The 24,810-nt window shown below is 35.4% G+C and overlaps 1 protein-coding gene across 1 annotated transcript; it reads left to right on the top strand.

The window, feature by feature from the left end:
• The first annotated feature begins 270 nt into the window (after positions 1-270).
• LOC140051084 (non-selective voltage-gated ion channel VDAC2-like) lies at positions 271-23,529 on the top strand. The gene is made up of 9 exons (XM_072096177.1): positions 271-373; positions 1,574-1,655; positions 9,520-9,569; positions 18,005-18,089; positions 18,306-18,426; positions 20,643-20,753; positions 20,898-21,014; positions 22,035-22,243; positions 22,711-23,529. The coding sequence occupies exons 2-9, from the start codon at positions 1,586-1,588 to the stop codon at positions 22,800-22,802; spliced, it is 855 nt and encodes a 284-aa protein (XP_071952278.1). The 5' UTR covers positions 271-373; positions 1,574-1,585; the 3' UTR covers positions 22,803-23,529.
• The last annotated feature ends 1,281 nt before the right edge of the window (positions 23,530-24,810 follow it).

Here is a 24,810-nt window from a genome sequence, read left to right as displayed (position 1 = left end):
GCCCTCCCATAAATCATAATAATAATAATAATAATATTTATTTGGAACAAAACTTTTTTAACAGTGGCACACATGCGTAGATGGTGCGTCCATACCAATTACAAAATTCAATACAAATACAATGAAAAATAAAAACTGAAACGAAAATAAAACATATTTGAGATAATGACATAAAATTTACACCAGATCTGTAAAAGGCGGCGGCGCGATACAGTTAAAAAATGTACGACGAGGGCGCTAAACAAAATCTGACAAAAAGCGCAAGAAACCCGTCTAGATTTCCCATTACGTACTTCCTTCCCAGAAATCCTCGTTGTTGTATTGAAAGCGTGAGCTAGGCCTGTGTGGTGATACCTGCAAGAAATTATCAAATGTAAGAAAAATGATATTTAAACTTGTACATTTTAGCTCAAAAATACAATTTTCATTTAAATGTATTGTTCTAAAATAAATGCAATGAGGCACTTTTAAGTAGTGTTAATTTATGTATAGACTTTTTTGCTCTAATTTTACCGGTGATTCTATTTTCTTACCAAAACAAAATGGAAGAGAGAGACCCGCCGCGAGTAGGCTAGACCGGCGTCTTTTCACAGGTGCGAAGCCTAGCAAAAATGGGATGGGCTTGTCCTCATGTTGTGGACAGAACCACTGTTGGTAATTACTATAACTGGGTTACAATATACCGACTGCAACTTTAGCAATATAAAACAAGCAATTCCAGAAATTTTTACATCATTTTTTACGCCGTGGTTAGGATTCCGGCACCGGAACTCAACTGCCCACCGTTAGGGAATCCGACACGCTATAATTATAGCTTGCACTACCGCCACACCACGGAGTGTTATAGGGATTGACTGTAGCCTAGATAGTCGTTGCGCGAGCGAGAGAGCGATGGATGAAACTTGGCCTATGCCATACAAGAATTAATAATTAAAATACGACTACGCCCACGCGTTAAAATAATTATAATTATATTAATAAGTATCAGTATCTATCTAAGAATCGTAATGCTGTTTTTAGCGTTGTGACCCTGACTTCCCGAAAAGTTTTTTCACATCCATGCGGTGGCTGCCGTCAACTAATCAACTTGTGATTGCATGTTGTTATGTACAGTATAATGCGTTATGAAAAAATCATAAAACTAGTCATGTAATTATATAATTCATAATGATATGAAGTTTATATATGAATGAAGCAACCACTTTTTAATTACAAAATAAATAGGCCCACTGGTCACGTCTAACTGGTAGCCCTAGATTAGTGGATCCCGTCTTAATAGGCATCTAGGCTAGTTCGCCGTGTGGCGCAGCTATGAAATGATCCATCGCTGTTGATAAAAGTATAGAGAGTCGCCGATTACCTTGCTCTGGGCATGCGCAATAGCGTGTCGGATTCCCTAACGGTGGGCAGTTGAGTTCCGGTGCCGGAATCCTAACCACGGCGTATTTTTTACACCACACACACAGACAGGCCTAGCCCCTAGGCTTAATAAATTGGTAAATTACTAATTAGACTAAATTATTAAATATGAATAGGCCTATTGCTATTGTTTGATATTTTTATTTTATTGCAGAACAAAATTAAAATGGCAAATGTACCACCAGTTTATGCTGATCTTGGCAAAACCTCAAGGGATGTTTTTGGAAAGGGATATGGTAAGTATCCATAGGACCATAATTATTAATTAATGTACACAATTAATTACATTTACTTAACAACCATTCACAGGTACGATAGCTACAGTAGTGCATTGCAATAGTATTTTTTTAGTGATGTAATATTAAATTTAGGCTGGCAACAAACACTAAAATTAGGGATACCGAGAGCCGACTCCATTTTCATTAGCACGATTAAACAGCGCGCCAGCGCGCACATTGGTAAACACTTTTTATTAGGTCATTATTCTGAAAATAAATTATGAAAATATCCTTTTGAGTAAATATTTATTTACCTATTATTCTATAAGATAAAGTATTTTTTATTTCCATTTCATTCAACCAAAAATGTGGATATAGTGGTTAAAAGATTGCTATCGTCTAGCGCGTATAGCTTTTGTTTACTACAAAACCCTCGGAAGGCTCAATGACCTACCATTTTCAACCTTATTTTTGTAGTTAAGCCTCTTTTGACCTCAAAATGTTTTTTCTTCCTACACCAAGATAATATAATGTGATAAAACCAAGATAATATAGTTCCACATACCATGTGCTTGTTACTAAGGGCCTGTTTCTATGGGTGGCCATTAGGGCCAAAATAGACGAACGTTGCCGTACGAACAATTCCGCTCTCGTAAGCCAAACTAATGGCGACATAATTCACACATTGCCGTATGGTTAAATTGCCGTAAGGACAAATTGCCGTAAGGACAAAATTTGGCGTACAGTCAAACTAAATTTAAACGTTGAGGGCAGCATAGTATTTTAAATCCGCGTGACTAAAACCACTCTGCTGGGGAGGGGGGGGGGGGGAGGTTAACAAAATAATCATGGAAGCGAGAATTGTAACAAACTTTAGAAACAGAATTCAGGGCCTTGCAACTTCTCTCGAAAATGAGGAAATTAATGTAAATCAAGTGCAATATATTTTAGATGGGTTATGTAGAGATGCCATACAATTTGAACAATACTCGAAAGTGTCACGCCACAGAAGTTTCGTTTCCTGTTAAGTTGCGTAGTGGTTGCATGCTGCCCTCAACGTTTACATTTAGTTAGACTGTACGCCATGCAATTTGTCCTTGCGCCAATTTTTGTCCTTTCGGCAATTTTTTCCTTACGCCAATTTTTGTGCTTACAATTTATTAAGAGCCGTTTTATCACAAAGATTACATATACTTTCAATTCCTACACCAATTATTTTACATGCTGCTTTAGTTATTTTACATATTTTACAGATTTCTGGTAAAATAGGAATAGCATATCTTGTCCAACATTAAATTTCTTTAGTTTCCTAAGAAAAAATAGGCGTTGACTAGCTTTAGAATACACTTTGGGTATGCTTGTTCCAACTAAATTGATCGTCTATAGTTACACCCAAGTATTTGTGCTCTGTTGTTCCAGATAGGCATTTATTGTTAACAATTAATTGTTCTATATCTTTGTTGTTTCTCCTAAATTAAAAAATCATTTATCATATCCTGATTCCCCTAAGGAAGTGACTTTCAGTTAAACATCCTATCCCTGTTTTTCAGGTTTTCTTTGTTCATAATAAAAGGCTTAACCTTTGAAAACTATTAAGACTGTTTCTTAAATATTTGTTATATATTCATGGAATCATGGAATTTGTTACCAAATTAAGTCACTTTTTCTTTACTCATGGTGTAATAATTATTTAAAAGGCCTACCGTATATTTTGGTGTATAAGTCGCACCTGTGTATAAGAAGCACCCCCTAACTGAGAGTAAAATATCGGTATTTTTTATATCGTCTGTGTATAAGACGCACCTTATATTTCATCAAAACAATGTTTTTTTAAATTGTAATCAATATTATTGTAATAATATATTTTGTTATATCTGCAACGGCGTCCTTTATTTAGGTTTTTTCTTACCTAGGCTCGGCCGCGCCCAGCCTCAACAGCCGCAACATCGAGTGCATGACCGTGTGTGTAACATGTACGTGTGGGCTAGCCTCGCTCGATCATTTCGAGAGGGCGCACGTTTTCACGGACAATCGTATTCGATTAGTATCTATGTATCCGAGAAGTGTGTACGCTAGGTCCATGCTATAATCACCTGGAGAATATACTAGTCGAATACCGTACACCATGTGGCCGCCAAGAAGGGCTTGCGCTGGGGGTACGGCGATCGTGCGTATAACTACTGTATAAATAAATACTATTCCAATCGTACGTAAACGTTTACAAATGAAATTTTATCGCCATAATGAACAAATCTTTTCATCATAGTATAACATCATGCTAAAATGCCTTGAAAACTAGGCAGAAGCAGGTTGCCGTTACGTTAGTTAGTTACTGTAGCTAGGCCTAGCCTACTCAGGCCTAGCAAACGAGGTGACGATAGCCTAGGCCTATATGTACAATCTGTGTGGTGAGGCATTTATGTTCGGTGTATAAGACGCACCCTTAATTTAGAGGTCAAATTTGCGTGTCAAAAGTGCGACTTATACATCGAAATATACGGTACCGGTATATTAAATCTTAACATGGAATATATTCATTTTGCATATGTTGTTAGGTGTCCTAGCCTAGGTGTCGTTGTTTTTATAATTCGCTAACCCAAGGTAGGATTATATCATTTATAGTGTAGGCCGCCGAAACTCTCTCTGCGTGAGCCAAGGCCCACGGGCCCGATGCTGTCTTGTCGGCGGATGTCTGGCCAAATTATAGCCGATGCGTAGGGCGGCTAAAAAAATTGACGTCTTCTAGCTTTAGATAGGATTTTAATTATTGTTCGCTAATTAAAATCCTATCTAAAGCTAGTAGACAATACATTGTTTGCATTGTCCATGCTTCTAAAGGCGATGACAATGGCGTTTACTAACCCTACGATCAATACGAAGCAGTAATATTTTCTTATTTATAATAGTTAAAATATTTTTTTCATTTTGGCCTTGGTGCCCTCCCATTTTGCCTTGGTACTGTACCCCTCAAATCAACGAAAACCGGAAGCCAAATGGCCTTGCCCCTAAAATCCCCTGGGTGTCATTATAAACAGTGCCTGGATATAAAACATGCTCGCTGTATGAAAATCATACCCTTTAGTTTTTTAAATACTTATATTTAAATCTCATTTTAGTGAATTTTGCTATCCCATAGTACCAGCAGAATAGATATTTTGTATGCTTTTATATGATATGGTTCTGTACTAAAATTAATAGTATAAAGGCAGCTGACAAATTTCATGGGTAATATTATAAAAACCATATTTTATTCCAAGGCCAAAATAAAAAAAATAGCTTGTTTCTGGTCGAGCGCCCGGGTGGAATTTTTTTCCAAAAAAAAAAAATTCTACCCGCGAACATTTTTTTTAAAGGATTTACCCTATTCATCAGATAGCGTGGTAATAGGAGAGGGCTGTCTACATCTTTTTGCATTTCATATAAATATTACGTGTATTTACGATCCATATACAGCCCACGAAATTCAGAAAAAAAGGTCAGCCTTAAATTTGCCAAGGCGGCAGTCTCGGCAGTTCTAAAAGTATAAATTTAACCAAGGCCTAACCTCTTGCTCTACGCTCGCGCTAAGGTCAAATTTTAGTTCGCCAAAATGGCGAAAGGTTTTGAAAAACATTAGCCAAATTTAAAAAACCATAAAAATTCGAAAAAATGTTTATTAAATAAATAATGCATGTATTTTTTAAAATTTTATTTCTTTTACATTTATATTATTATTAGGTATCCCAATGAACCTGATTTTCGTTACCGTGATTTTAACACGTTCGTGAAATTTCAAAAAGTGACGTGTCTTTGAAGTTAAAAATATACTATTCCTTATGTACCCATGAGAATAAAAATTATATGCCTGGAAAGATCTTGTTTAAGGGATTATTTTTATATATTTATAATCTATGTTTATTAAATATTTTAATAGAAAACGCGAGTTAAAAATGAGGTACAAAAGCCGGCGAGCCGAAATCTGCGCGCTAAAAATAACTTTGGAAAACACCTACCCATTTTCGCACCCGATCGCACGAGGTCCATAATAGGTGGTGGAGTAATTTTTGTTGCATGTTATCAGGCTTTATATACTCTTTATTTTGATATGTAAATCGGTTATTATTATTATGTACATCCGCCTCAAATGTCAATTTTAACGATAAAAATTGAATTTTTGAGTCTTTCTCATTATCAAAATCTGGCTAATTTAGTATTGAATTGAAGCTAATTTATATTTCTGTTTGATAAAACACATCGTTTTATTTGACTTTGCGTGGACCTCGTGCGAAGAGGCCAACAAGGCCAACTCCTGAAAAAAATAATCCCTACCATAAATATCAGTGTTTACCATATTCAGTTCTCCGCTTATTACTAAATTACCGTCGCCCAGGCAATGTGCATGGTATGCATTGTATTAGCGCGTTAATTAATGATTGGATAACCCCCGCAGTGGACTGTTCCATTTTCTGAACTAGTCTTCGCCGCACACGAGGCATGTCGAAAAATGTCGCCTCTCATCATGGAATATTTGCTTCTAAACGTCAATTTTACCGATTTATTAAATTATTTAATAAGTGGAATATTTATCAATCTATTATATAAAACAAGAAATGTACCGCAGAAATTTAAGAAGCTTTGAATTTGCTACGCAGCGGCCGTAACGCGCTTTGGCCAGGGTTGCCGTTGCAGTATACGCTGTTTCTTAGCTACAGTATTCAATTTAAAGCGCAACTTTCGGTTAGAATAATCGAAAGGGAAATAAAATTAAACATGTTAACATTATACTATTGAGGTAATTACTTTGTTAAATTTAAAATTCCCCTTTTTAAATAACAGAACAGCCTCGTTTACGGAAGTATTCGTCCACATGTTTCTGTTTACATTTTCTTCTCGAAGTTCATTTTCTACGTCGAAGAATAGGGACTTCCCCTTTTATTCGCTCATCATCACGTCGACGACGGCCGGCCACGAACCAATCACATTAACTGTGTGTCATTAAAACGTCATCGAGGCACGCTCTGCGCATGTTTAAACAGAACTAAAAAAATGAACACGGCGATCGTGACGTCACATAAAATGCTGTGGTGGTAAAAAGTGTACACCCGAGTCAGAAAGTACCCATAAGAAGTCACGCCGACCAGGCTAGGCCTAGGCTTGGAAATGTATTTTCGCCAATTTGGCGAACGAGGCAATAATTATTTTCGCCAAATGGAGACTCCAGTCGCCATTGGCGAATTGGCGAGCGGTTAGCGCGAGCGTAGCTTGCTAACCCTAGGCCTCCCTAGCTATATGTTATGCAAAAAGAACTAGCAAATTAAAGACACCTTCCCTACGTTTTTTAGATCTAATTTAAGATCACCAACTATATTTAATGTAAAAATAATACTATATGGTCCTATTGCGATAACTTTTTTCGTCTTTCAATGGTTAAAAATGTGAAAAATAAGTTGATTCTAATAATTATAGCGGCCCGCTATAAATCCCAAAATGCATTGCGCGCGGATTGATATTTTTGTTTTTCTTCTGTAATTCACCCACTTTTCGATCGATCGTGAGGCCAAAACAAATGGAAGACTCCTAACTTTTTAGGGAAAATACCGTTTTCCCCAATTTGTATCAACGGAGTCTGGCAAAAATAGAAAGACAATTAATGCAGCAACTATACAACGTCAGGCTAACTATATAGCTAGCGTACGATGTTCGTACGTTACCGATGTTTACCAGCTAGGCCTACAAAACTAAGCCTAGCTAGGCTAGGCCTAAAGACCGTTCACGAGAGGTCAATCGCAGCGAGCTACTTATGTAGTGCATTGTTTCTCACTTTTTATCATAATTTACCATAAAACTTACATTTAAGGCAAGGAATGACCTGGTTTAATGTTTTTAAAGTAATATATATGTATTATTTTTACAAAACGTCCAAAATTGTAGGGAAGGTGTCTTTAACTAAAATATAAAAACCTAACTCAAGCCAATGACTACATAATGACATTGGCTTATACTGTACAGAGAGAGGGGTCAGTCGGACCGACCCCTCTCTCTGTATAGCCTCCTGCACTCTGCACATGTATTAATAATAATAATAGTTCATATAAGCAAGCTCTCAATGCGCTGAACATTATTACCCCAGTAATTTTTTGGATCAAACACGTATGGAAACATACTCCCATAATGCAGCTAGTAATCAGCGCAAAGTTGTGTCTTGATCTAACCGGGTTCCCATTTATACACCTGGGTGGAGAGAGGCAAACGTAAGTAAAGTATCTTGCCTAAGGATACAAGCAATGCGGCGAGAGTTGGATTCGAACCTCGATCTCACGATCAGTAATTGAATGTCCAACACACTGCGCCACGTATTGTGGAGTTCGGTAAAAGCGGGTTCGTTAATTTACGCCCGTATTCTTAAACCGGACTTTAGTCGTAGTTCGAAGTTCGACTTGGAAAAGTCGTAGTTCGAGCTATTACTTCAAATTCGATTCAAAAACGAACTAGTCGAAGTTTGCAGTTCGACTTAATGAAGTCGAGCTTTTAGTCGAGTTGCACACGTCTGGGTAACAAAGGCTATACATTGGCCAATGACAAGAGAGTATTTTGAGGAGCAGACGAAATTTTGCACATTGATATCACTTTCCATTTTCTTACAACACTTTTTACGCATCAGGACTATACATGAAAAATAATTTTAATCGTTAATTATTAGAACAAGATCAGTATTAATTTAACAGTGAAGTACTTTTGATTAAGAACAAACAAAATCTTCAAAATATATTTAGGAACCATGGCGGTACGGTAACTTTTATATTTTCTAGGCCCCCAACAAAGTATGATCGCTACGAACCACGCACTTCATAGCGTGACAAGAAAGCGCTAGGCCCCCTAAACATTCCATCGCGTGGTGAATTTCCGCATCTGCCATTGTCGCTATGGCGTGACGTAGTTGAAGTCGGACTTGCGCGAAGAAAATTATGTAATTTGTATACAGTTGTAAATAAAGATGATTTTCATTATTATAACATATACCAATGTATATTTAATTAAGCTAATATAAAAATAGATATTTCATTCTTCAATATCTGGCCAATATAACAACTCAATGACTGTTACGTTTTTCATAAACATCGTTTAAAAACCATTTAGTCGACCATTTAGCCTGCCCCCTCCAGGACTAAAAAAATCGATCAAAATCCGTCTCGATTTAGTCGAGGTTGGCCTGAATTAGTCGGCGATTTAGTTGAAGTTCGGTTTATGAATTAAAATGACGTCATTTTTTAAGTTTTAGCTCGAACTACGACTAAAGTCCGGTTTAAGAATACGGGCGTTAGTGTACGACGATATAAATATACTTCCAACGATCTTTGGGTTGAATGAAATGGAATTGTTTTCCCAATGAACTGAATTGAATTGCGTGTGTTTGATCGGATCGGCGGGAGGATCGGATCGTGTTTATTTATATTTTTCAACGGCGACGGCTAGCTCGATTATTGAGGCGGGTGCTGCGACTTTATTACTTTCAGTGACCTCTGATCGAGGAACGTATTTAGCTTGATTTTTAAAAAGTGTACACCCTTTATTTTTATGTACTATCTATACCATGATTTACCACGGATGGTGGCCGGGACGATATTGTTTTGGTTACAATTACAAATATATAATATAATATATTTATTTCTTGACGGAAAGAAAACAAAGAGTCCGATATAAAAATTCGTACTCTGATTGAATTGAGTTGATAGATGGAGTGCCCCAGGAAAAAAAAAATAAATAAAAAATTATCTGGCCTCCTGAGTGGAATTTGTTTCCGCCAAAAATCGACAGGAAACACAATTTTTTTTTAGGTTGGCCCAATGGAAATACAAAATTGAAATTTGCCATCATTCAACTTAATGTTTAATATTTTGTTTAGGCTTTGGTGTTGTCAAGTTGGACGCCAAGACAAAAACCAGTAGTGGCATTGTGAGTATAATCCATTTGTCATTTTGTAAAGCTTGTGTGTCAAGGCCCTTTCTCTTTGTCAAATCCTTTCTACCTTGTTTTATGTAAATTAATATAACTTATAAATATGGTATTATATTATGTTGATTGTTAATAGATAATAATACATTTTGAAGTACAACTTATATTTTGTTTTCTTTTCATATTTAATGTATTGCATTATAGTAGGTATCCCAATGAAAGCGCACAGAGGGGTATCACTTTTGAGATATTGACGAAATTCGAAAAAGTAGTATGACTTTGATGTTAAATAAATCGTGTTCACTCTTAATTAATACTTTAAAAATGTATATTGTTTGAAAGTACTTGTTTTAATCTATGTATAAGTGTGTTTATAATTAAAATTAATGAATTAGTTGCCGAGAAAATGCGATTTTAAAACGGTTCTAAAATCCTGTCGAGCCGATTTCGAGCGTTGAAAACCTCATCGGAAAATCCCCATCAGTTTTCAAAACACGATCGCACGATTACCATTGAAGCTAGCGGATTAATTTTTGTTGTATGTTATCAGGCTTTAAATAAGCTTTAATTTGATACGAAAATCGTCTTCTATAAATAGGTTTTTCGTAACGAAAGATCAATTTTGGTGACAAAAAAACAATTTTGAATCACCGTTTATGGAAAAATTTTATGGATTTTGGTATTAAATTATAGCTAAATCTACATTGAAATCGATAAAACATAGATTACAAACGTATTGTGCATGGTAATTGTGGGAACTACATTTTAAAATGGTGCATGAGGTGTAAATCCCGTTAAGAATTTCGAAGATTGAACCATTATAATCCGGTGAATATTGTAGTGAGTAAAATATTTTACTGTAAAGTACGCGCTAGTTTGTTGTGACGTTTTCCGTTTAATACATCTATGCACCCTATCAGCGAATGGTACGTTCCACATTTTGAACATGTTGTTTAGTTTTCCTCGCTCGACTTCGGCCGGCTCGACGCGAGATGTGTGACAGCAGCGATGTCGGAGATTGACATGTCCTATTCCGTCGTAGAATATCTGGTTTTACACATTAATTTAACAACTTAAAATTGATGTAATGTGCGGAAGATTTATTATGCAAGTATACAATGCAAATGCGTTAGGTTAAAATGTACCGAAGATATTTATTAAGCTAATTTACCAACGTTACATTTGACTCTGTATACGGCGGTCGAAAGTCATTAACTGCGACCGAAATACTTTAACGGGAGTAAGCCGTTACTTGGCCTAAACTTTAGCTCCGTATCTCTCAATTTAATAACGTAATAATACGAAAAGAAAACAATTTTTATAATGTTATATATACTATTCAGGTAAACAATTAATTGTTTTAATTAACATTGATTATTTTAAATGAGTTTATTTTGACCCATTGTGCGTTTGCCTTAAAAGAGCATATCTTACTTAGTAGCCCGGCTTAGATTTGGTGTCATAATCATACGGGCCTAAAATCTTGTTTTACGTATTCAAAAGTTATATAAAATAGTATTTATGATTAAAATTATAAATATAAAGTATATTAAAATATTCTAATAATTATACTTACCGTATTTTCCGGAGTATAGGTCGAGACTTTGTGGGAAAATTTTAAATTTCACCATTCAAAAAATTTTTTTTTTCATATACACATCTAAAATATATTTATTAATGAAATATACACTACATTCTAACAAGTAAAAAAAAAACTAGAATTTAATTCGTCATTTTGACGAATTATAGGTGATCATTTTTATAATTTTATTGACATTAATATTTTTTTAAACATGCACGTACGTTAACATACAATCGAAAAATGTTGATGTATGCCATCCTATTATACGCTTATAGTGCTGTGTTGTGCCTATTATATGTATACATTATGTACAGTATATACTGTATATCTATATACAGTGTAGCATAGGTGAAATTACGGGACACACATCATGTTCCAATTTTAGGGTATGATGGAATTATCAAAATAAACTCAAAGATGACAATTTCGAAAGATAATGAATTGAGCAAATAAATATAAGAATTGGAAGAAAATTTGGCACGTAGAAGCGCTGTACGCGCTCTTTGAAATTTGTATAACTTTTACGAAAAAGATGAAAATACTACTTTTTAACTTCAACTGGCCATATGTTAACGTGACAACATCCAATAGGCTTTTTTTTTGTATGAATTCATATCTACATTTCATCAGCTTTCATAATAAACTACAGTACCGGACAGAATTATTGCAGATTTTGAACGCATTCAACGCATTGTTAAAGTGTTGACAACGCGTTGAAACTGCGTTGTCCGTTGGCGTTGAAAGTGTTGAGTTCGTTGAACTGTTTATTCAACCAACACAATGTTTTGCGTTGAAATAACGAACAATCGGATTCGTATGGTATTTACAGATTGCCAGTGTGTATTAGTAGTAGTAGTAATAGTATAAAATACAGTATTACAAATAATGAAGAAAACAAACATAATGTGTATTTTTCCGCGGAAACCTAGCTTAATATATTACACTCACTAGGCTAGGCCTACTCGTTAGTAGTAGGCCATGCGTGTATATGAGCCGCGTCTGCCATCGCAGTTAAAGTAGTGGTCATGTCCTCAATTACTGTGTGCCTATCTATATTAACTGGAGTATTAAATACCAAAGTTAAGGCGCCGGTGAATCTTGGAGGCTAGGTCACATCGTAATTAATTATTTCCAAACTAAAAACTTCGCAGTACTGTACTACATTTTTCTCAATTATTTATAAAAACAACGTATAGCCTACACCCGCCGCCGTGGAAGGCAACAACACACCACCAACATAACGATCCAGCATGGTCGTCGTCTTTTTCACGCATGCTTTTCGTGACGTGAGGGACGAACTGATCGAAAGGTGAAGAGTTCATTCATTATGAAATAACGCGTAATTAAAAGGGAAAAAATCGTTTAGTTTTATTATTATCCATAAATATATCATTATCATGTATTATATTATAAATTAATTATTGTGATGCCTAACGTAACCCATGCAGAGAAAAGCGTTAAATATAACCAAGAAATAGGAATGACCAATCTGATGACAATAGGCAATGTTAGGCGTTTTCTTTAAAATCAAAACCTGTGCCATACCATATTATTCACGCCTAGGTGTAACCCACAAATATTTGAATAACCAAACAATTCAGAATAAAGAACCACTTTATTCTGATGCAAGAAAATATATTATTATAGGCGAGGTTTAGGCGTTTTCTCTTTAACATACTACAGTCAACTCTCCCAATACCGGACACCTTTGGGCCGGCCAAATAAGTCTGGTTTTCCGGAAAGTCTGGTATTCGGAATGTGTTTTTAATGGTAAATATAAATTTGGGACCTTTTGGTCCTCAAAAAAAGTCTGGTATTGGGAGAGTTTCTGGTTTTCAGAGAGTCCGGTATTGGGAGAGTTGACTGTATTGTTTCTTAATACTGTATAATTATATTGGCCTCCTCCTGAAACTGTATGAATGGATGGGAGTTGAGAGAATATGCGAGCGAACAGCCAACATTTTAAACAGTTACAGTGTGATGCTTTTCAAAACGCGCAACGTTTTCAACGCGTTCAACGCTATGGAATTCAATTGTTTAACGTCGTCAATGAACGGTCAACGGGTTCAACACATTCAACACGCTCTATTGTTAACGTATTCAAAACGCTTGTTGTACTTAAAAATGTAATGTTGTTCGATTTATAAAGATTTGGTTCATGGGTGTCGGACACGTCAAATTTTGTAGTTCTTTCAAATTACATTACAACAAACAATAGGACAATTATAAAATAAAAACCAAAATAGAGAAACAATATTTTAACTTTATCTCTTGAATCTCGAACAGCTAAAAAATGTAGGCCTAAATAAAATTAATTACTTCGTCGTCATTAACGATCGTTAAATACGTCATAACACACGTGGTGTTTTTCTTGAGGAAACCGGGGTGGCGGCCTCGGGCCTCGTGTGTTGATGTCAGTAATTTCCACGTTGTTTGATTTTACGACATGAGATCGTGTTTTCCCCCGGAAGGCCTACAGTACAGTGTTAACTGTTAGACTTGGCATCGACCTTATTATTCGATGTTTTCCTTCACTAAACACTGGGAAATATCACTGTGTGTTTTATTTGGTAACTGTCCGTTCAATACTTAAAAAATATATCTAAGCTTCATATATATTTTATTTATATTAAAATATCTGGTAGTGACTGCCGATAGGTATTTTGCCTGTTGTTACTGATCGTTCAGGCGTGCAATCGGCCAGTCTAGTGCAGCAGCAGCTAGCGTTGAAATAACTCATTGTTTACTTGACATGCTGATAATGACTTTCGTTGAATAAACAACTAAACGTTGAAAGCCGTTCAACGCAACGCAAACACAACGCAACGACAACGTGTTGAATGCGTTGGGATTTTTGCAATAATTCTGTCCTGTACTGTATAATCATCAAGGTAACCTTTAATTCTGAAGAGCTGTAAGATATTCAAATTTACGGTGAAGGTGAAATTACACGACCTATGTTAATCAAGTTTTTACGCGTGATGACGTCATCAAAATAAAAGTAGTGGCAAGTCATAAGAAAGTCAATTAATTGAGCAATCACATACTGAAAATTGAGCGAAAACCGGGCACAAAATAACAGAGATGCGTTCTATTGAATGTGAAAAAGAATGACAAAAGAGAAAAATAACTTAATTTTAAATTCAAGTGGCCATTTGATGACGTAAAAACATTTTGTACGTAAAATGTGTACATGAATTCATATCTACAACTCAACGGCTTCCAGAAAAAGTTAAAAAAATTGGGGGTCATCGTGCATTCTGAAGAATTATTTTCATTTTTCAAATGCCTTATTTTTCACCATTTTCAACACTTTGATGCAATTAATTTGCGCATTTTGTCATTTTGAACCTGCTCGTATAGCGTTATTTTATATCGGAACTGACTCAAATTTGGTGAATGTACTAAAGATGGTGAGTAGAATGCGATTTGTAAAAAAAAATCGTATTTTTTACGCTTTTTAAGTATCGCGCGCGCAAAAAAAAATTTTTGCGCAGTAATTTTTTTGAAACACGCAAATGGCCTAATTCATGCTCTAAATTGATCAAAACTTAATTTTGAGGTTTTTAAATTTTTAAAGCGCGATTTCACGCGCATGACCCTACGTGTGCGTGCGTTTTTATTTGCTAATATTTTTACACTTGACCTGAAGTTTACGTTTAGTGAATTACATTAATATTTGATAATTAATTATGGAGATATGATTGATAATGTGATTTCACAAAATGGCGTATAAATTACGTCACGGTTGAGTGATCACGCTGAAAAGCTTATTAGAACTAACGCCCGTATTCTTAAACCGGACTTTAGTCGTAGTTCGAAGTTCGACTTGAAAAAGTCGTAGTTCGAGCTATTACTTCAAATTCGATTAAAAAACGAAGTAGTCGAAGTTTGCAGTTCGACTTAATGAAGTCGAGCTTTTAGTCGAGTTGCACACGTCTGGGTAACAAAGGCAGCCCACGAATTTCACATCGGCAATCGGCAATTGCCGACCTTAAATTGTCAGAGGACGGCAAGAGATTGCCGACCTAGAAACTAGGCTAGATCCCTCCTTTCAAGCCTCCTAGCAACAACATGGTACTTTAAGGGATTAAGGTACCACCTTGTTGTGTTTAGTTAACAAACCATGGAATTAAGATGATCCCTGAATTCACTCAACCATTACATCATTTTGTGTGTGAGCTGCATGCTTTCCTATCAAAACCAAGCTGGCTGGGCACAGCCTGCGCTACAGCCCTGTGTAGGGGAATACCCTGTTATGCCAAGCAAGCAACTATGCTCTGTGTACGGCTAGCTCCAGAACCATGATGTTCAGCAATTATCAAATAGAATTTATCTTGTAAATTTTAGTGTTAGGTTTTTATATTTTAGTTAATTTTGCTAGTTCTTATAGCTAGGGAGGCTAGGCCTAGCTAGGCCTTTATGTTAGCAAGAGGTTAGGCCTTGGTGAATTTTCTATTTTTAGAACTGCCGACCTTGGCGAATTTAAGGTCGGCAATTTTTTGCCGACCTTCTTTTTTCTGAATTCCGTGGGCTGCAAAGGCTATACATTGGCCAATGACAAGAGAGTATTTGAGGAGCAGACGAAATTTTGCGCATTAATATCACTTTCCATTTCTTACAACACTTTTTACGCATCAGGACTATATACATGAAAAATAATTTTAATCGTTAATTATTAGAACAATATCAGTATTAATTTAACAGTGAAGTATATTTGATTAACATTAACAACAAATAAAATCTTCAAAATATATTTAGGAACCATGGCGGTACGGTAACTTTTATATTTTCTAGGCCCCCAACAAAGTATGATCGCCACGAACCACGCACTTCATAGCGTGACAAGAAAGCGCTAGGCCCCCTAAACATTCCATCGCGTGGTGAATTGCCGCATCTCCCATTGTCACTATGGCGTGACGTAGTTCAAGTCGGACTTGCGCAAAGAAAATAATGTAATTTGTATACAGTTGTAAATAAAGATGATTTTCATTATTATAACTTATACCAACCAATGTATATTTAATTAAGCTAATATAAATATAGATATTTCATTCTTCAATATCTGGCCAATATAACAACTCAATGACTGTAACGTTTTTTATAAACATCGTTTAAAAACCATTTAGTCGACCATTTAGCCTGCCCCCTCCAGGACTAAAAAAAATCGATCAAAATCCGTCTCGATTTAGTCGAGGTTGGCCTGATTTAGTCGGTGATTTAGTTGAAGTTCGGTTTATCAATTAAAATGACATCATTTTTTTAGTTTTAGCTCGAACTACGACTAAAGTCCGGTTTAAGAATACGGGCGTAAGTTAAAGTATTTGAAAGACATTGTGAAATTTTGGTAATCATTGACATTAAACTTTTTGAGATATCTGTTACACAAAATCTGTACCGAAAGTAATAAATAATAACAAAGATTTCATACAATAACAATAGGTGATCATTTTATTCTAAATGATCACCTAATTAAATGAATTAGTACAGTAGTTCAAAAGTTACAGATCATTGAAAAATTGCAGTTTTTTCATTTTTTTAGGGAATTCCAGCAAAAATGGGCGCTAAATGCTTTCCTACCACTTTGCGGACCAATAATTTAAAAAAATAGGTTTCGTTGAGGCTCCAAAAAAAATAGAGTTGTACAACTCTGTGATATCTATAGGTTTAACAAAATTCAAAACTTTTGACTAATTATTGTAAAAGTTATAACCTTTTAAAAATGCTTCCAATTTCAACTGCAAAAAACACAATTTTTAGGCAAAAAATCGTATATTTTTTTTACCACTTTAAATAACCATAACTTTAGAACGGGTAATCAGATTTCAATCATTTAAATTGCAAAATGCTAATTACATTAAGTTCTTTATGGTTAACTGAAAGAAAAAGTAAAAAAATTAATCTGAATTTTTTCATTGGGATACCTAGTGTAAATGAATAGGTGTCATATTGGCTAATGATTAAAATTATCTAATTTTGATACCGCTGAATTACCCCTTCAATAGCCTTCTTTCTCCCCTCCCCTCTCCAGCATTCTTTCTCCTCTCCCCATCCCACCACAATCAACAAACCTTAACTCCTCCCTAGGACAGTTCAAATGTAGTAACTTTTCCCAGTACAATTCCAAAATTATGTTATACTTCATTACCCACAAATGCCTTTCCCCCTCCCAACACACCCCGTACTGGGTGATGTGTTTCTAGTACAAATTGTGTTAAGTCATTACTCCCAACCCATAACCCCTCAGTGGCAGTTTTCAAACGTCGTTGCACAGTACATTCCCATTACAGTCATGTTGAAGGCCTATGACCCCACACCAAACTCCCAACCCCTTCCCAGAGATAATTAAAATATTTTTAAAATTTCCTACTAAAATTCTTCTTCTTCGCCCGGCGCTCGAAATGGAATCGAACACATAATAAGCACAGGCTTAATTCTTATTTTTGGCGGTTCGAAAATCAATTAAATTAATATATGATTATAATTATAAATTTAAATACTAGAATTATAAAAAAATATCTTTAAAAAAAATTGTTGAGGACACCCCCCAAAAAAATAGTCTTGTACAACTCTGTTGTATATATGGGTTTGGCAAAAAATAAGAACTTTAAGGTTATTAATAAAAAAAAGTTATAACCCTTCAAAAATGGTTCCAAATATAATTGGAAAAAATGCAAAATCACTGTTTTTTTAGCACTTTAACGGACCATAACTTTTGAATGGATAATCCAATTTCAATCATTTAAATTGCAAAAGTTTATTTTCAGTAAGATCCTTCTGATTAACTGAAAGATAAAGTACCATCATTAATTTGAATGTTTATTTAATGTTATTTTTTTTATGCAAAACACAGAACTTTAATGTAACTGGTACATCCAACAATGATACAGGAAAAATCGATGGCAACTTAGAAACAAAATATTCATGTACAGAATATGGTAAGCATTATAAACACATGAATTGTAATTTAAAGTAATTGGCATTCACATGTAGAGTGCAGGATAAATACCTGCTCTGCTCCGCAGCCAAAATGGATTATGGGTGCACTATGTGGATTGGTAAGCCTAAAAAATGTAACCACCCCAACAATACAAATGTTGCCACCAAAATGCTATTTGGCACTATTAACCATTTCGAATTGTGAACCATTGCAGGTTTTACATTCAAGGAAAAATGGAACACCGACAACACCCTTGCCACAGAGCTTACCATAGAAAATCAGATTGCAAATGGACTTAAGCTCACATTCGATGCCTCCTTCTCACCACAAACTGGGTAAGTTTTAGCAAAGCTGGTAAACTAATAGGTTGATGCATAGACTAACATAGTGACATCAGTTATGTTGAGCTGATTCACCACCATGTGGTGTTTAGTTAACAAACCATGGAATTAAGATGATCCCTGAATTCACTCAACCATTGCATCATGCACTTGTGTGAGCTGCATGCTTTCTATCAAGCTTTTCAACACATCACCCAGTGTATCTGGGGTGTGTTTGTAGGGGAAGGAGGAGCGAAAATACTAGCGTAATGAAGTAGCCTATATGATTGGAAAAGTTACTATATTTGAACTGTCTAGGGGAGGAGTTAAGGTTTGTTGATGGTGGCTGGGGTGGTGAAAGGAGAAAGAAGGCTGTATCGGACCGCAGTATCTAAATTAGATATAATTATCAGCCAATATGACACCTATTCTTAAGCCTAGCTTAAAATTAATAAACAATTTGATTAAGAGTATTATGCTGTTTTAGTGTTGTACAGTGCATGCAAATCATGATGTTACATGTAAATTATGCTGACATTTTTATCGTAAATATTACTTGGGCCTGAACAAATTGCATTAATTGTGTGTATAAAATTGATTCGCCATTTTTCAACACATAATTTACCATTTCACCAACGCGTTCACCGGCAACTAAAACGCGTCAGTCGCTAAGTGTAACGCGTTTCGCGACGTATTGTAAACTATTAACCCCTAAGTTACTGAAAAAGTGTAATGTAGTAAAAAACACTATTTTCTGACCGATTTTTTTTTTTTTTTTAGAAATTAGTTTTTGGAAAATATTGCCATATTTTCCCTGTTTTTTTTTTATGTAATCACTTTCAATTAAACATATTTAAGCATAATATAAGCTGAGAAAGTCTGAGTGTAGCTCCACTTTAACAAACACTACATGCTGCAGAGAATATGTACCAGGGATGTCACCACGCTGGTCGGCCCCGACCAGCACTCAACATTTCCGACCAGGATTTACAGGCTGCCGACCACCACTATTATTTATTAATCATTACGATATTTATATTAGGCCTAGGCCTAACTAAAATTCGTACTAAAACATTTTACCTAGCACATCGTTAATAACAGACAAGTAGCCTCATATAGATAAGACAAAAGACTACAGCAAATGTTTCCGTGGTTACGTACGTTATTTAACACAATACCAGGCCTACCCTGCCCTGGTATTCATTGTTACAGCTTGTGAGTCATGGCGAACAACGTGCTACACAGCACAGTGTACAAGTTTAAAGTTCACATAGCGACCATTCAAGCGTTTTATTTTGCACAGATTAAAAATACAAACAAGTACGCAGTAATTAAAAATGTACAACTACATAGACCCAAACAAAATCATTTTTAATTGCTGAATGTTTTGTCACCCTGCTTTAATTATATTATGTTACTAGTTTTACATTTTTGTACTCTACGAACTATTAAAAAAAATAAAAAAACATGCGCATGGTTCAGTGAGACCGGGCAAGTTCGTTCGTTTATGATCGCCGAGCATGGTACAATAATTACACGTCCCTGGGATAACTTCATGTTGCTAAACTTCAGTTAACCCATAAACACGTGTCTCTGTTCTTGCCGGCCATGCACTACATGCTTGCCGCACAGTTGTGAAACAAAAAATCCGGAATTCGCGAATACGCTAAAAAACTCTCGCGCAAAAGAACACGAACATTATATCGAGCAACAAGTAGTAAGGTCTAGGCTAATAATTTATCTACATTATTTGATTAGGGATTAGGCCTAAATAAAGAAGCGCCCGTTTTTGTGGAATTCAGATTTTGGGTTTTGGGGCATCTATCTATAGCCTTGGCTAGGCCTAGTGGTCGTAGTGTCTACAAGGCTAGGCCTAAGCCTGACACGATCTATTGCTATTCATTTCGTGAGCGTTTTTTTGTTTTCGCGAATAATAACGGCGACTCCCCGGTGGTACAAGGTTAGGCCTAGACCTGATGCAATTTGTTGTTATTTATTTTCATAATTCTTTATGTTTCGCTGAAATAACGACAAACCCCGGGGGGGGGGGTCCCCCCTCCCCCGGGAAATTTGCCGACCGGCACTCCAAAAAGCTGGTGACATCCCTGATGTACTATATGTATATAGTACACTACTGTTGGTATTTACTGTTTTGTGATTTTGAAAGACTAAATTAATAATGAATGAATAATAAGTGAAATGTATAACCGATGTATTTTTGCATTTTTCAGTAAAAAATGTGGAATGATCAAAACTGGCTACAAGCGAGACTATTTCAACCTGAATGCCGATGTTGACTTTGACTTTGCTGGACCCACCATATACGGCGCTGCTGTCTTTGGGTAATGCCTGATTATGTTGTACCGTATTACTAGGTTTGAAAGATTGTAACCACAATTGTTGTGGGCCTACTTAGCACTATTGCATTTATTATTTGCTTCATGAATAATTAAAAGGATAAATTATATAATGATTGTTTCTATCAGATATGAAGGTTGGTTAGCTGGTTATCAAATGTCATTTGACACCTCCAAGTCGAAGCTTACACGAAACAATTTTGCACTTGGCTACAAGAAGGATGACTTCCAACTTCATACCAATGTGTAAGTAAAAATACAATTTAACTGCTTTTTCTTGAAAAGCAATGTAGTATTAATTTCCTCAAGTGTAGTCCCACCTCATACAAGCATATCCCTGAGCAAATCCTGGTGTATAACATTTGGAAGTTTAGTAGAGGTTTAGGTTGTTGATTTAAAAAAAAAATTCTCATAAAAAATAGAGTAATTTCGCTTAATTCGGCTGAAACTCATCAAATTGTTTAAACCAGATATTGGTTATCATAGTTGAATACAAACAAGGGCTATCATCCCCTCAATCATCCAGGGAACATTTTCATTTCAAAATTTTGATTATCAATAATTGCTGCCCTCTATTGGAATTATGCGAGGTGTCGTCGAAGGGCAATCTGATCCCAAAAATTCATGTACGAAATGATTGAATACAAACAACACAAGTACAATGAATAATATTATATTTAAAACGAATGGCAACAACTGAAAAATGTAAGTTATAAATAATCTTAGGCCCACAGAGGCATGTTGGTTCTATGGTAGCCTATGCCTAGCCAAAACAATCACATGGACTTCAGTTTGGATCACAATGTTATGCGATGCGGATCTGTATTTGTGTAGCAATTGTTGATTGTTGCGTCGCATTTTGCGATGCAATACTGACGAAAATGTTTCCTGTTGTCGCGTTCGCGTCGGCACACACTTTTGCCGTAAACTCTTGTTGTTTGCATGCTTGTTTATTGCTGTTTAAAAAAAAATAACGCCCTCTAACTTCATTGATTATACCAATGTATAGTAGTGTGTAGTCTGCTACAGTATACTAACTTTGATTATACCACCACCACCAGCCGGAACTTGCGCACTAGTTTGTGTCTAACAAACATGCAATTGATTTACACACAGCTCGTGTACAAGGGAGTGGAATTATACCCGAGGAACTATGGTATATTGTTTATTGCTGTTTGAAAATGCAATTATTGGATTCTACATATCTAAATATTGATAATCTAGCAAACAAAACAGAATGGATTTTTGTATTCTTTCCACCTACAGCAATGAAGGCAGTGACTTCAGTGGGTCTGTCTACCAGAAAGTATCAGACAACCTGGAAAGTGCCATCAACGTAGGCTGGACATCGGGAACCAATGCAACACGCTTCGCTGTAGGCTGTAAATACACAATAGATGGAGATTCCTCATTTAGGGCAAAGGTCAGCAATACAAGTCAAATTGGTCTTGGTTACACGCAAACACTTAGACCAGGTAAACAAGTTTTTGATTTATTTTTGTGCATCTGTATATTAATTTGTAGATGGAGGGGTCCCCTGGATCTTTTATACCACATTGTATACAAGGCTTATTTTTTTAATGAAAACTTATACCAAATGCTAAGCAATATTATATATTCAGAGAATAAGGGATTAGAGGAACATATTTTTGTAAGTACTTAAAAATTATGTAACACGTAATTACCTATTTCACACGTACAACACAAATATAACATGGAATTTTGTCTGTATAAACTTACCGGGTTGTCGTGATAAAAATATTTAGAAATATATGCACATATTCGTAAACACGCTGTGCTACATCAAATTGTGCTCTGACTTGTTCAAAGATTTTATTGACGCATCATGTTCATACTTGGGTAACATTTTTCTACAATTATTATGTAAATTTTGTAAGATTTGTGAATCGAGTGTAAATCTATTTTTTTTTGTTACCCATAGGTATTAAATTGACACTTGCTAGTCTTATTGATGGCAAGTGCCTAAATCAAGGTGGACATAAACTAGGCCTTGGTCTTGAACTCGAAGCTTAACTCAACATACTATCACTTAGCAGAAGAGGTGCTCCATATACAGCCTAGGCAAACAAATCTTCTAAGCTGGTATCCATGTAGTAGTATCTATCAAAAATAGTATAAAACAATTTGAAAAAACTTTCCCAATTAAAGCTTCAGTTTTGTGTGAATTTATTTTATTAAAAGTAAACTCATGTTCTCTGATAATATTTACAACATTACTGTGCCAACATTTTATACAGCATGTAAATTTGTAGTTCCTCATTTGCATATATTTGGGTGATGCAATAATATGGATATTTGTAACGGTTTTAGATAATCAATAATCATATAGTTACCCCTGTATGCAACTAAGATTCGATGTATCTGCATTCAATATCACCTTATTGAAATTTACCATTTGGAGTGTTAAAATTGTTTTAAATTTTTCAACATATTCATAAATGTTTGTTGGATATAATTTATATATAAGTATAATTTTCATATTCAGCGGGATCCTGCAAAATTTACAAATCATCTTAATTTATTAACAAGATGTACTTGTGTTACCAAGAGCAACCTCCTACAGACTTAGTATTATAAATGTGTACATTAAAGGATAATTAGTTTATTACAGTGATAGATATATTGGGCAAGCAAATTTATTTGACGTGGTTCATCAAATTTCCACAGTTTAATTAATATTATGATCCTTGTGGTGGTATTGTGAAGAAATAACAAATTAAAAGACAAACCCAAAACCTAATTTGTTCACATTTTGTACATTCTTTTCACACTCACCCATTTTAGATATTTTTGTCCAGTTCAATTATATGTATGACGCGCTGAGTGTGCCAAAATATTTTACCAATACAGTCAACTCTCCCAATACCGGACACCTTTGGGCCAGCCAAATAAGTCTGGTTTTCCGGAAAGTCTGGTATTCGGAATGTGTTTTTAATGGTAAATATAAATTTGGGACCTTTTGGTCCTCAAAAAAAGTCTGGTATTGGGAGAGTTGACTGTATTACCAAAAAAAAGGCAATTCAAGATTGCCTAAGAAGAAAGAGTGAAGCATTTCACTCTTTCCTGCCTAGACTATAAAAGTTTCCTTGGAAGAAACTGTGAAACATTTCACTCTTCCCTGACCAGACAACCAAAGTTGTCTTGAAAGAGTGAAAAATGTCACTCTTCCCTGTAAGACGGTGACTGTTTACCGACATGAACCCTTATTTGAAATATTCGCCCACTAACTCAATTAGAGTATCTATACAAGATTTACCCTTGTCTTGATAAGGAAATACAGCTTAGTCTTGAGAAATTGGGATGTAAAGTCATAGAAATACAAAAACAGAAAGGGCGTGTAAATGGAAAGTTAACCATGGAGATGGAGACAGGGTCCTGTAGCCGGTGTTTTCACTGAACATTACGTAAAACAATGTCAAAATTAACTACATTTAAACTCGTCACTTTGACGAGTTTGGGCTATCCGCACAAATGCAACATGCACATATGTTAAAACTATTATGAACGTCAACAATTAATATGCCATCCTATGACATGAATTAATATGTTTACAGTGCTGAATTGTACCTATATCATTTGGGTATTATAACCGTATTTACAGAATACACTGTGTATGTTATATACAGTGTAGCATACGAGACCCATCTTTCAATCTAATTTTCTAACATATCATCAAAATGAAACGCGTAGATAGCAATTTTGGAAGTAAATTATCTGAGCAACAACATCTCAACGTGTTGAAGAAATTTAGATACGTAGAATATGGAAGCGCTCTCTTTTAAATGTCATGAATTCCGACGCAAAATGACATCACAACATCCGATGCGCACAATTTGTACATGAATTTGTATCTACAATTCAACGGCTTCCAGAAAACGTTTTAATCACTTTTCATTCCGATAACCTGGGTGCAGAACAGTTAATATACACATTTGCAGGAAAAAAGTATAGGAAAAATTTTTGGGGGGTTATACCATATAGAACGTCAGAAAAAAATCCCCATCTTGAGGAAAATTGCACT

The sequence above is a fragment of the Antedon mediterranea genome, chromosome 6, assembly GCF_964355755.1.
Source record: "Antedon mediterranea chromosome 6, ecAntMedi1.1, whole genome shotgun sequence".
NCBI classification, from domain to species: Eukaryota; Metazoa; Echinodermata; class Crinoidea; order Comatulida; family Antedonidae; genus Antedon; species Antedon mediterranea.
Note: the sequence above shows the minus strand (reverse complement) of the source record. Positions and strands in the feature narration are given on the sequence as shown.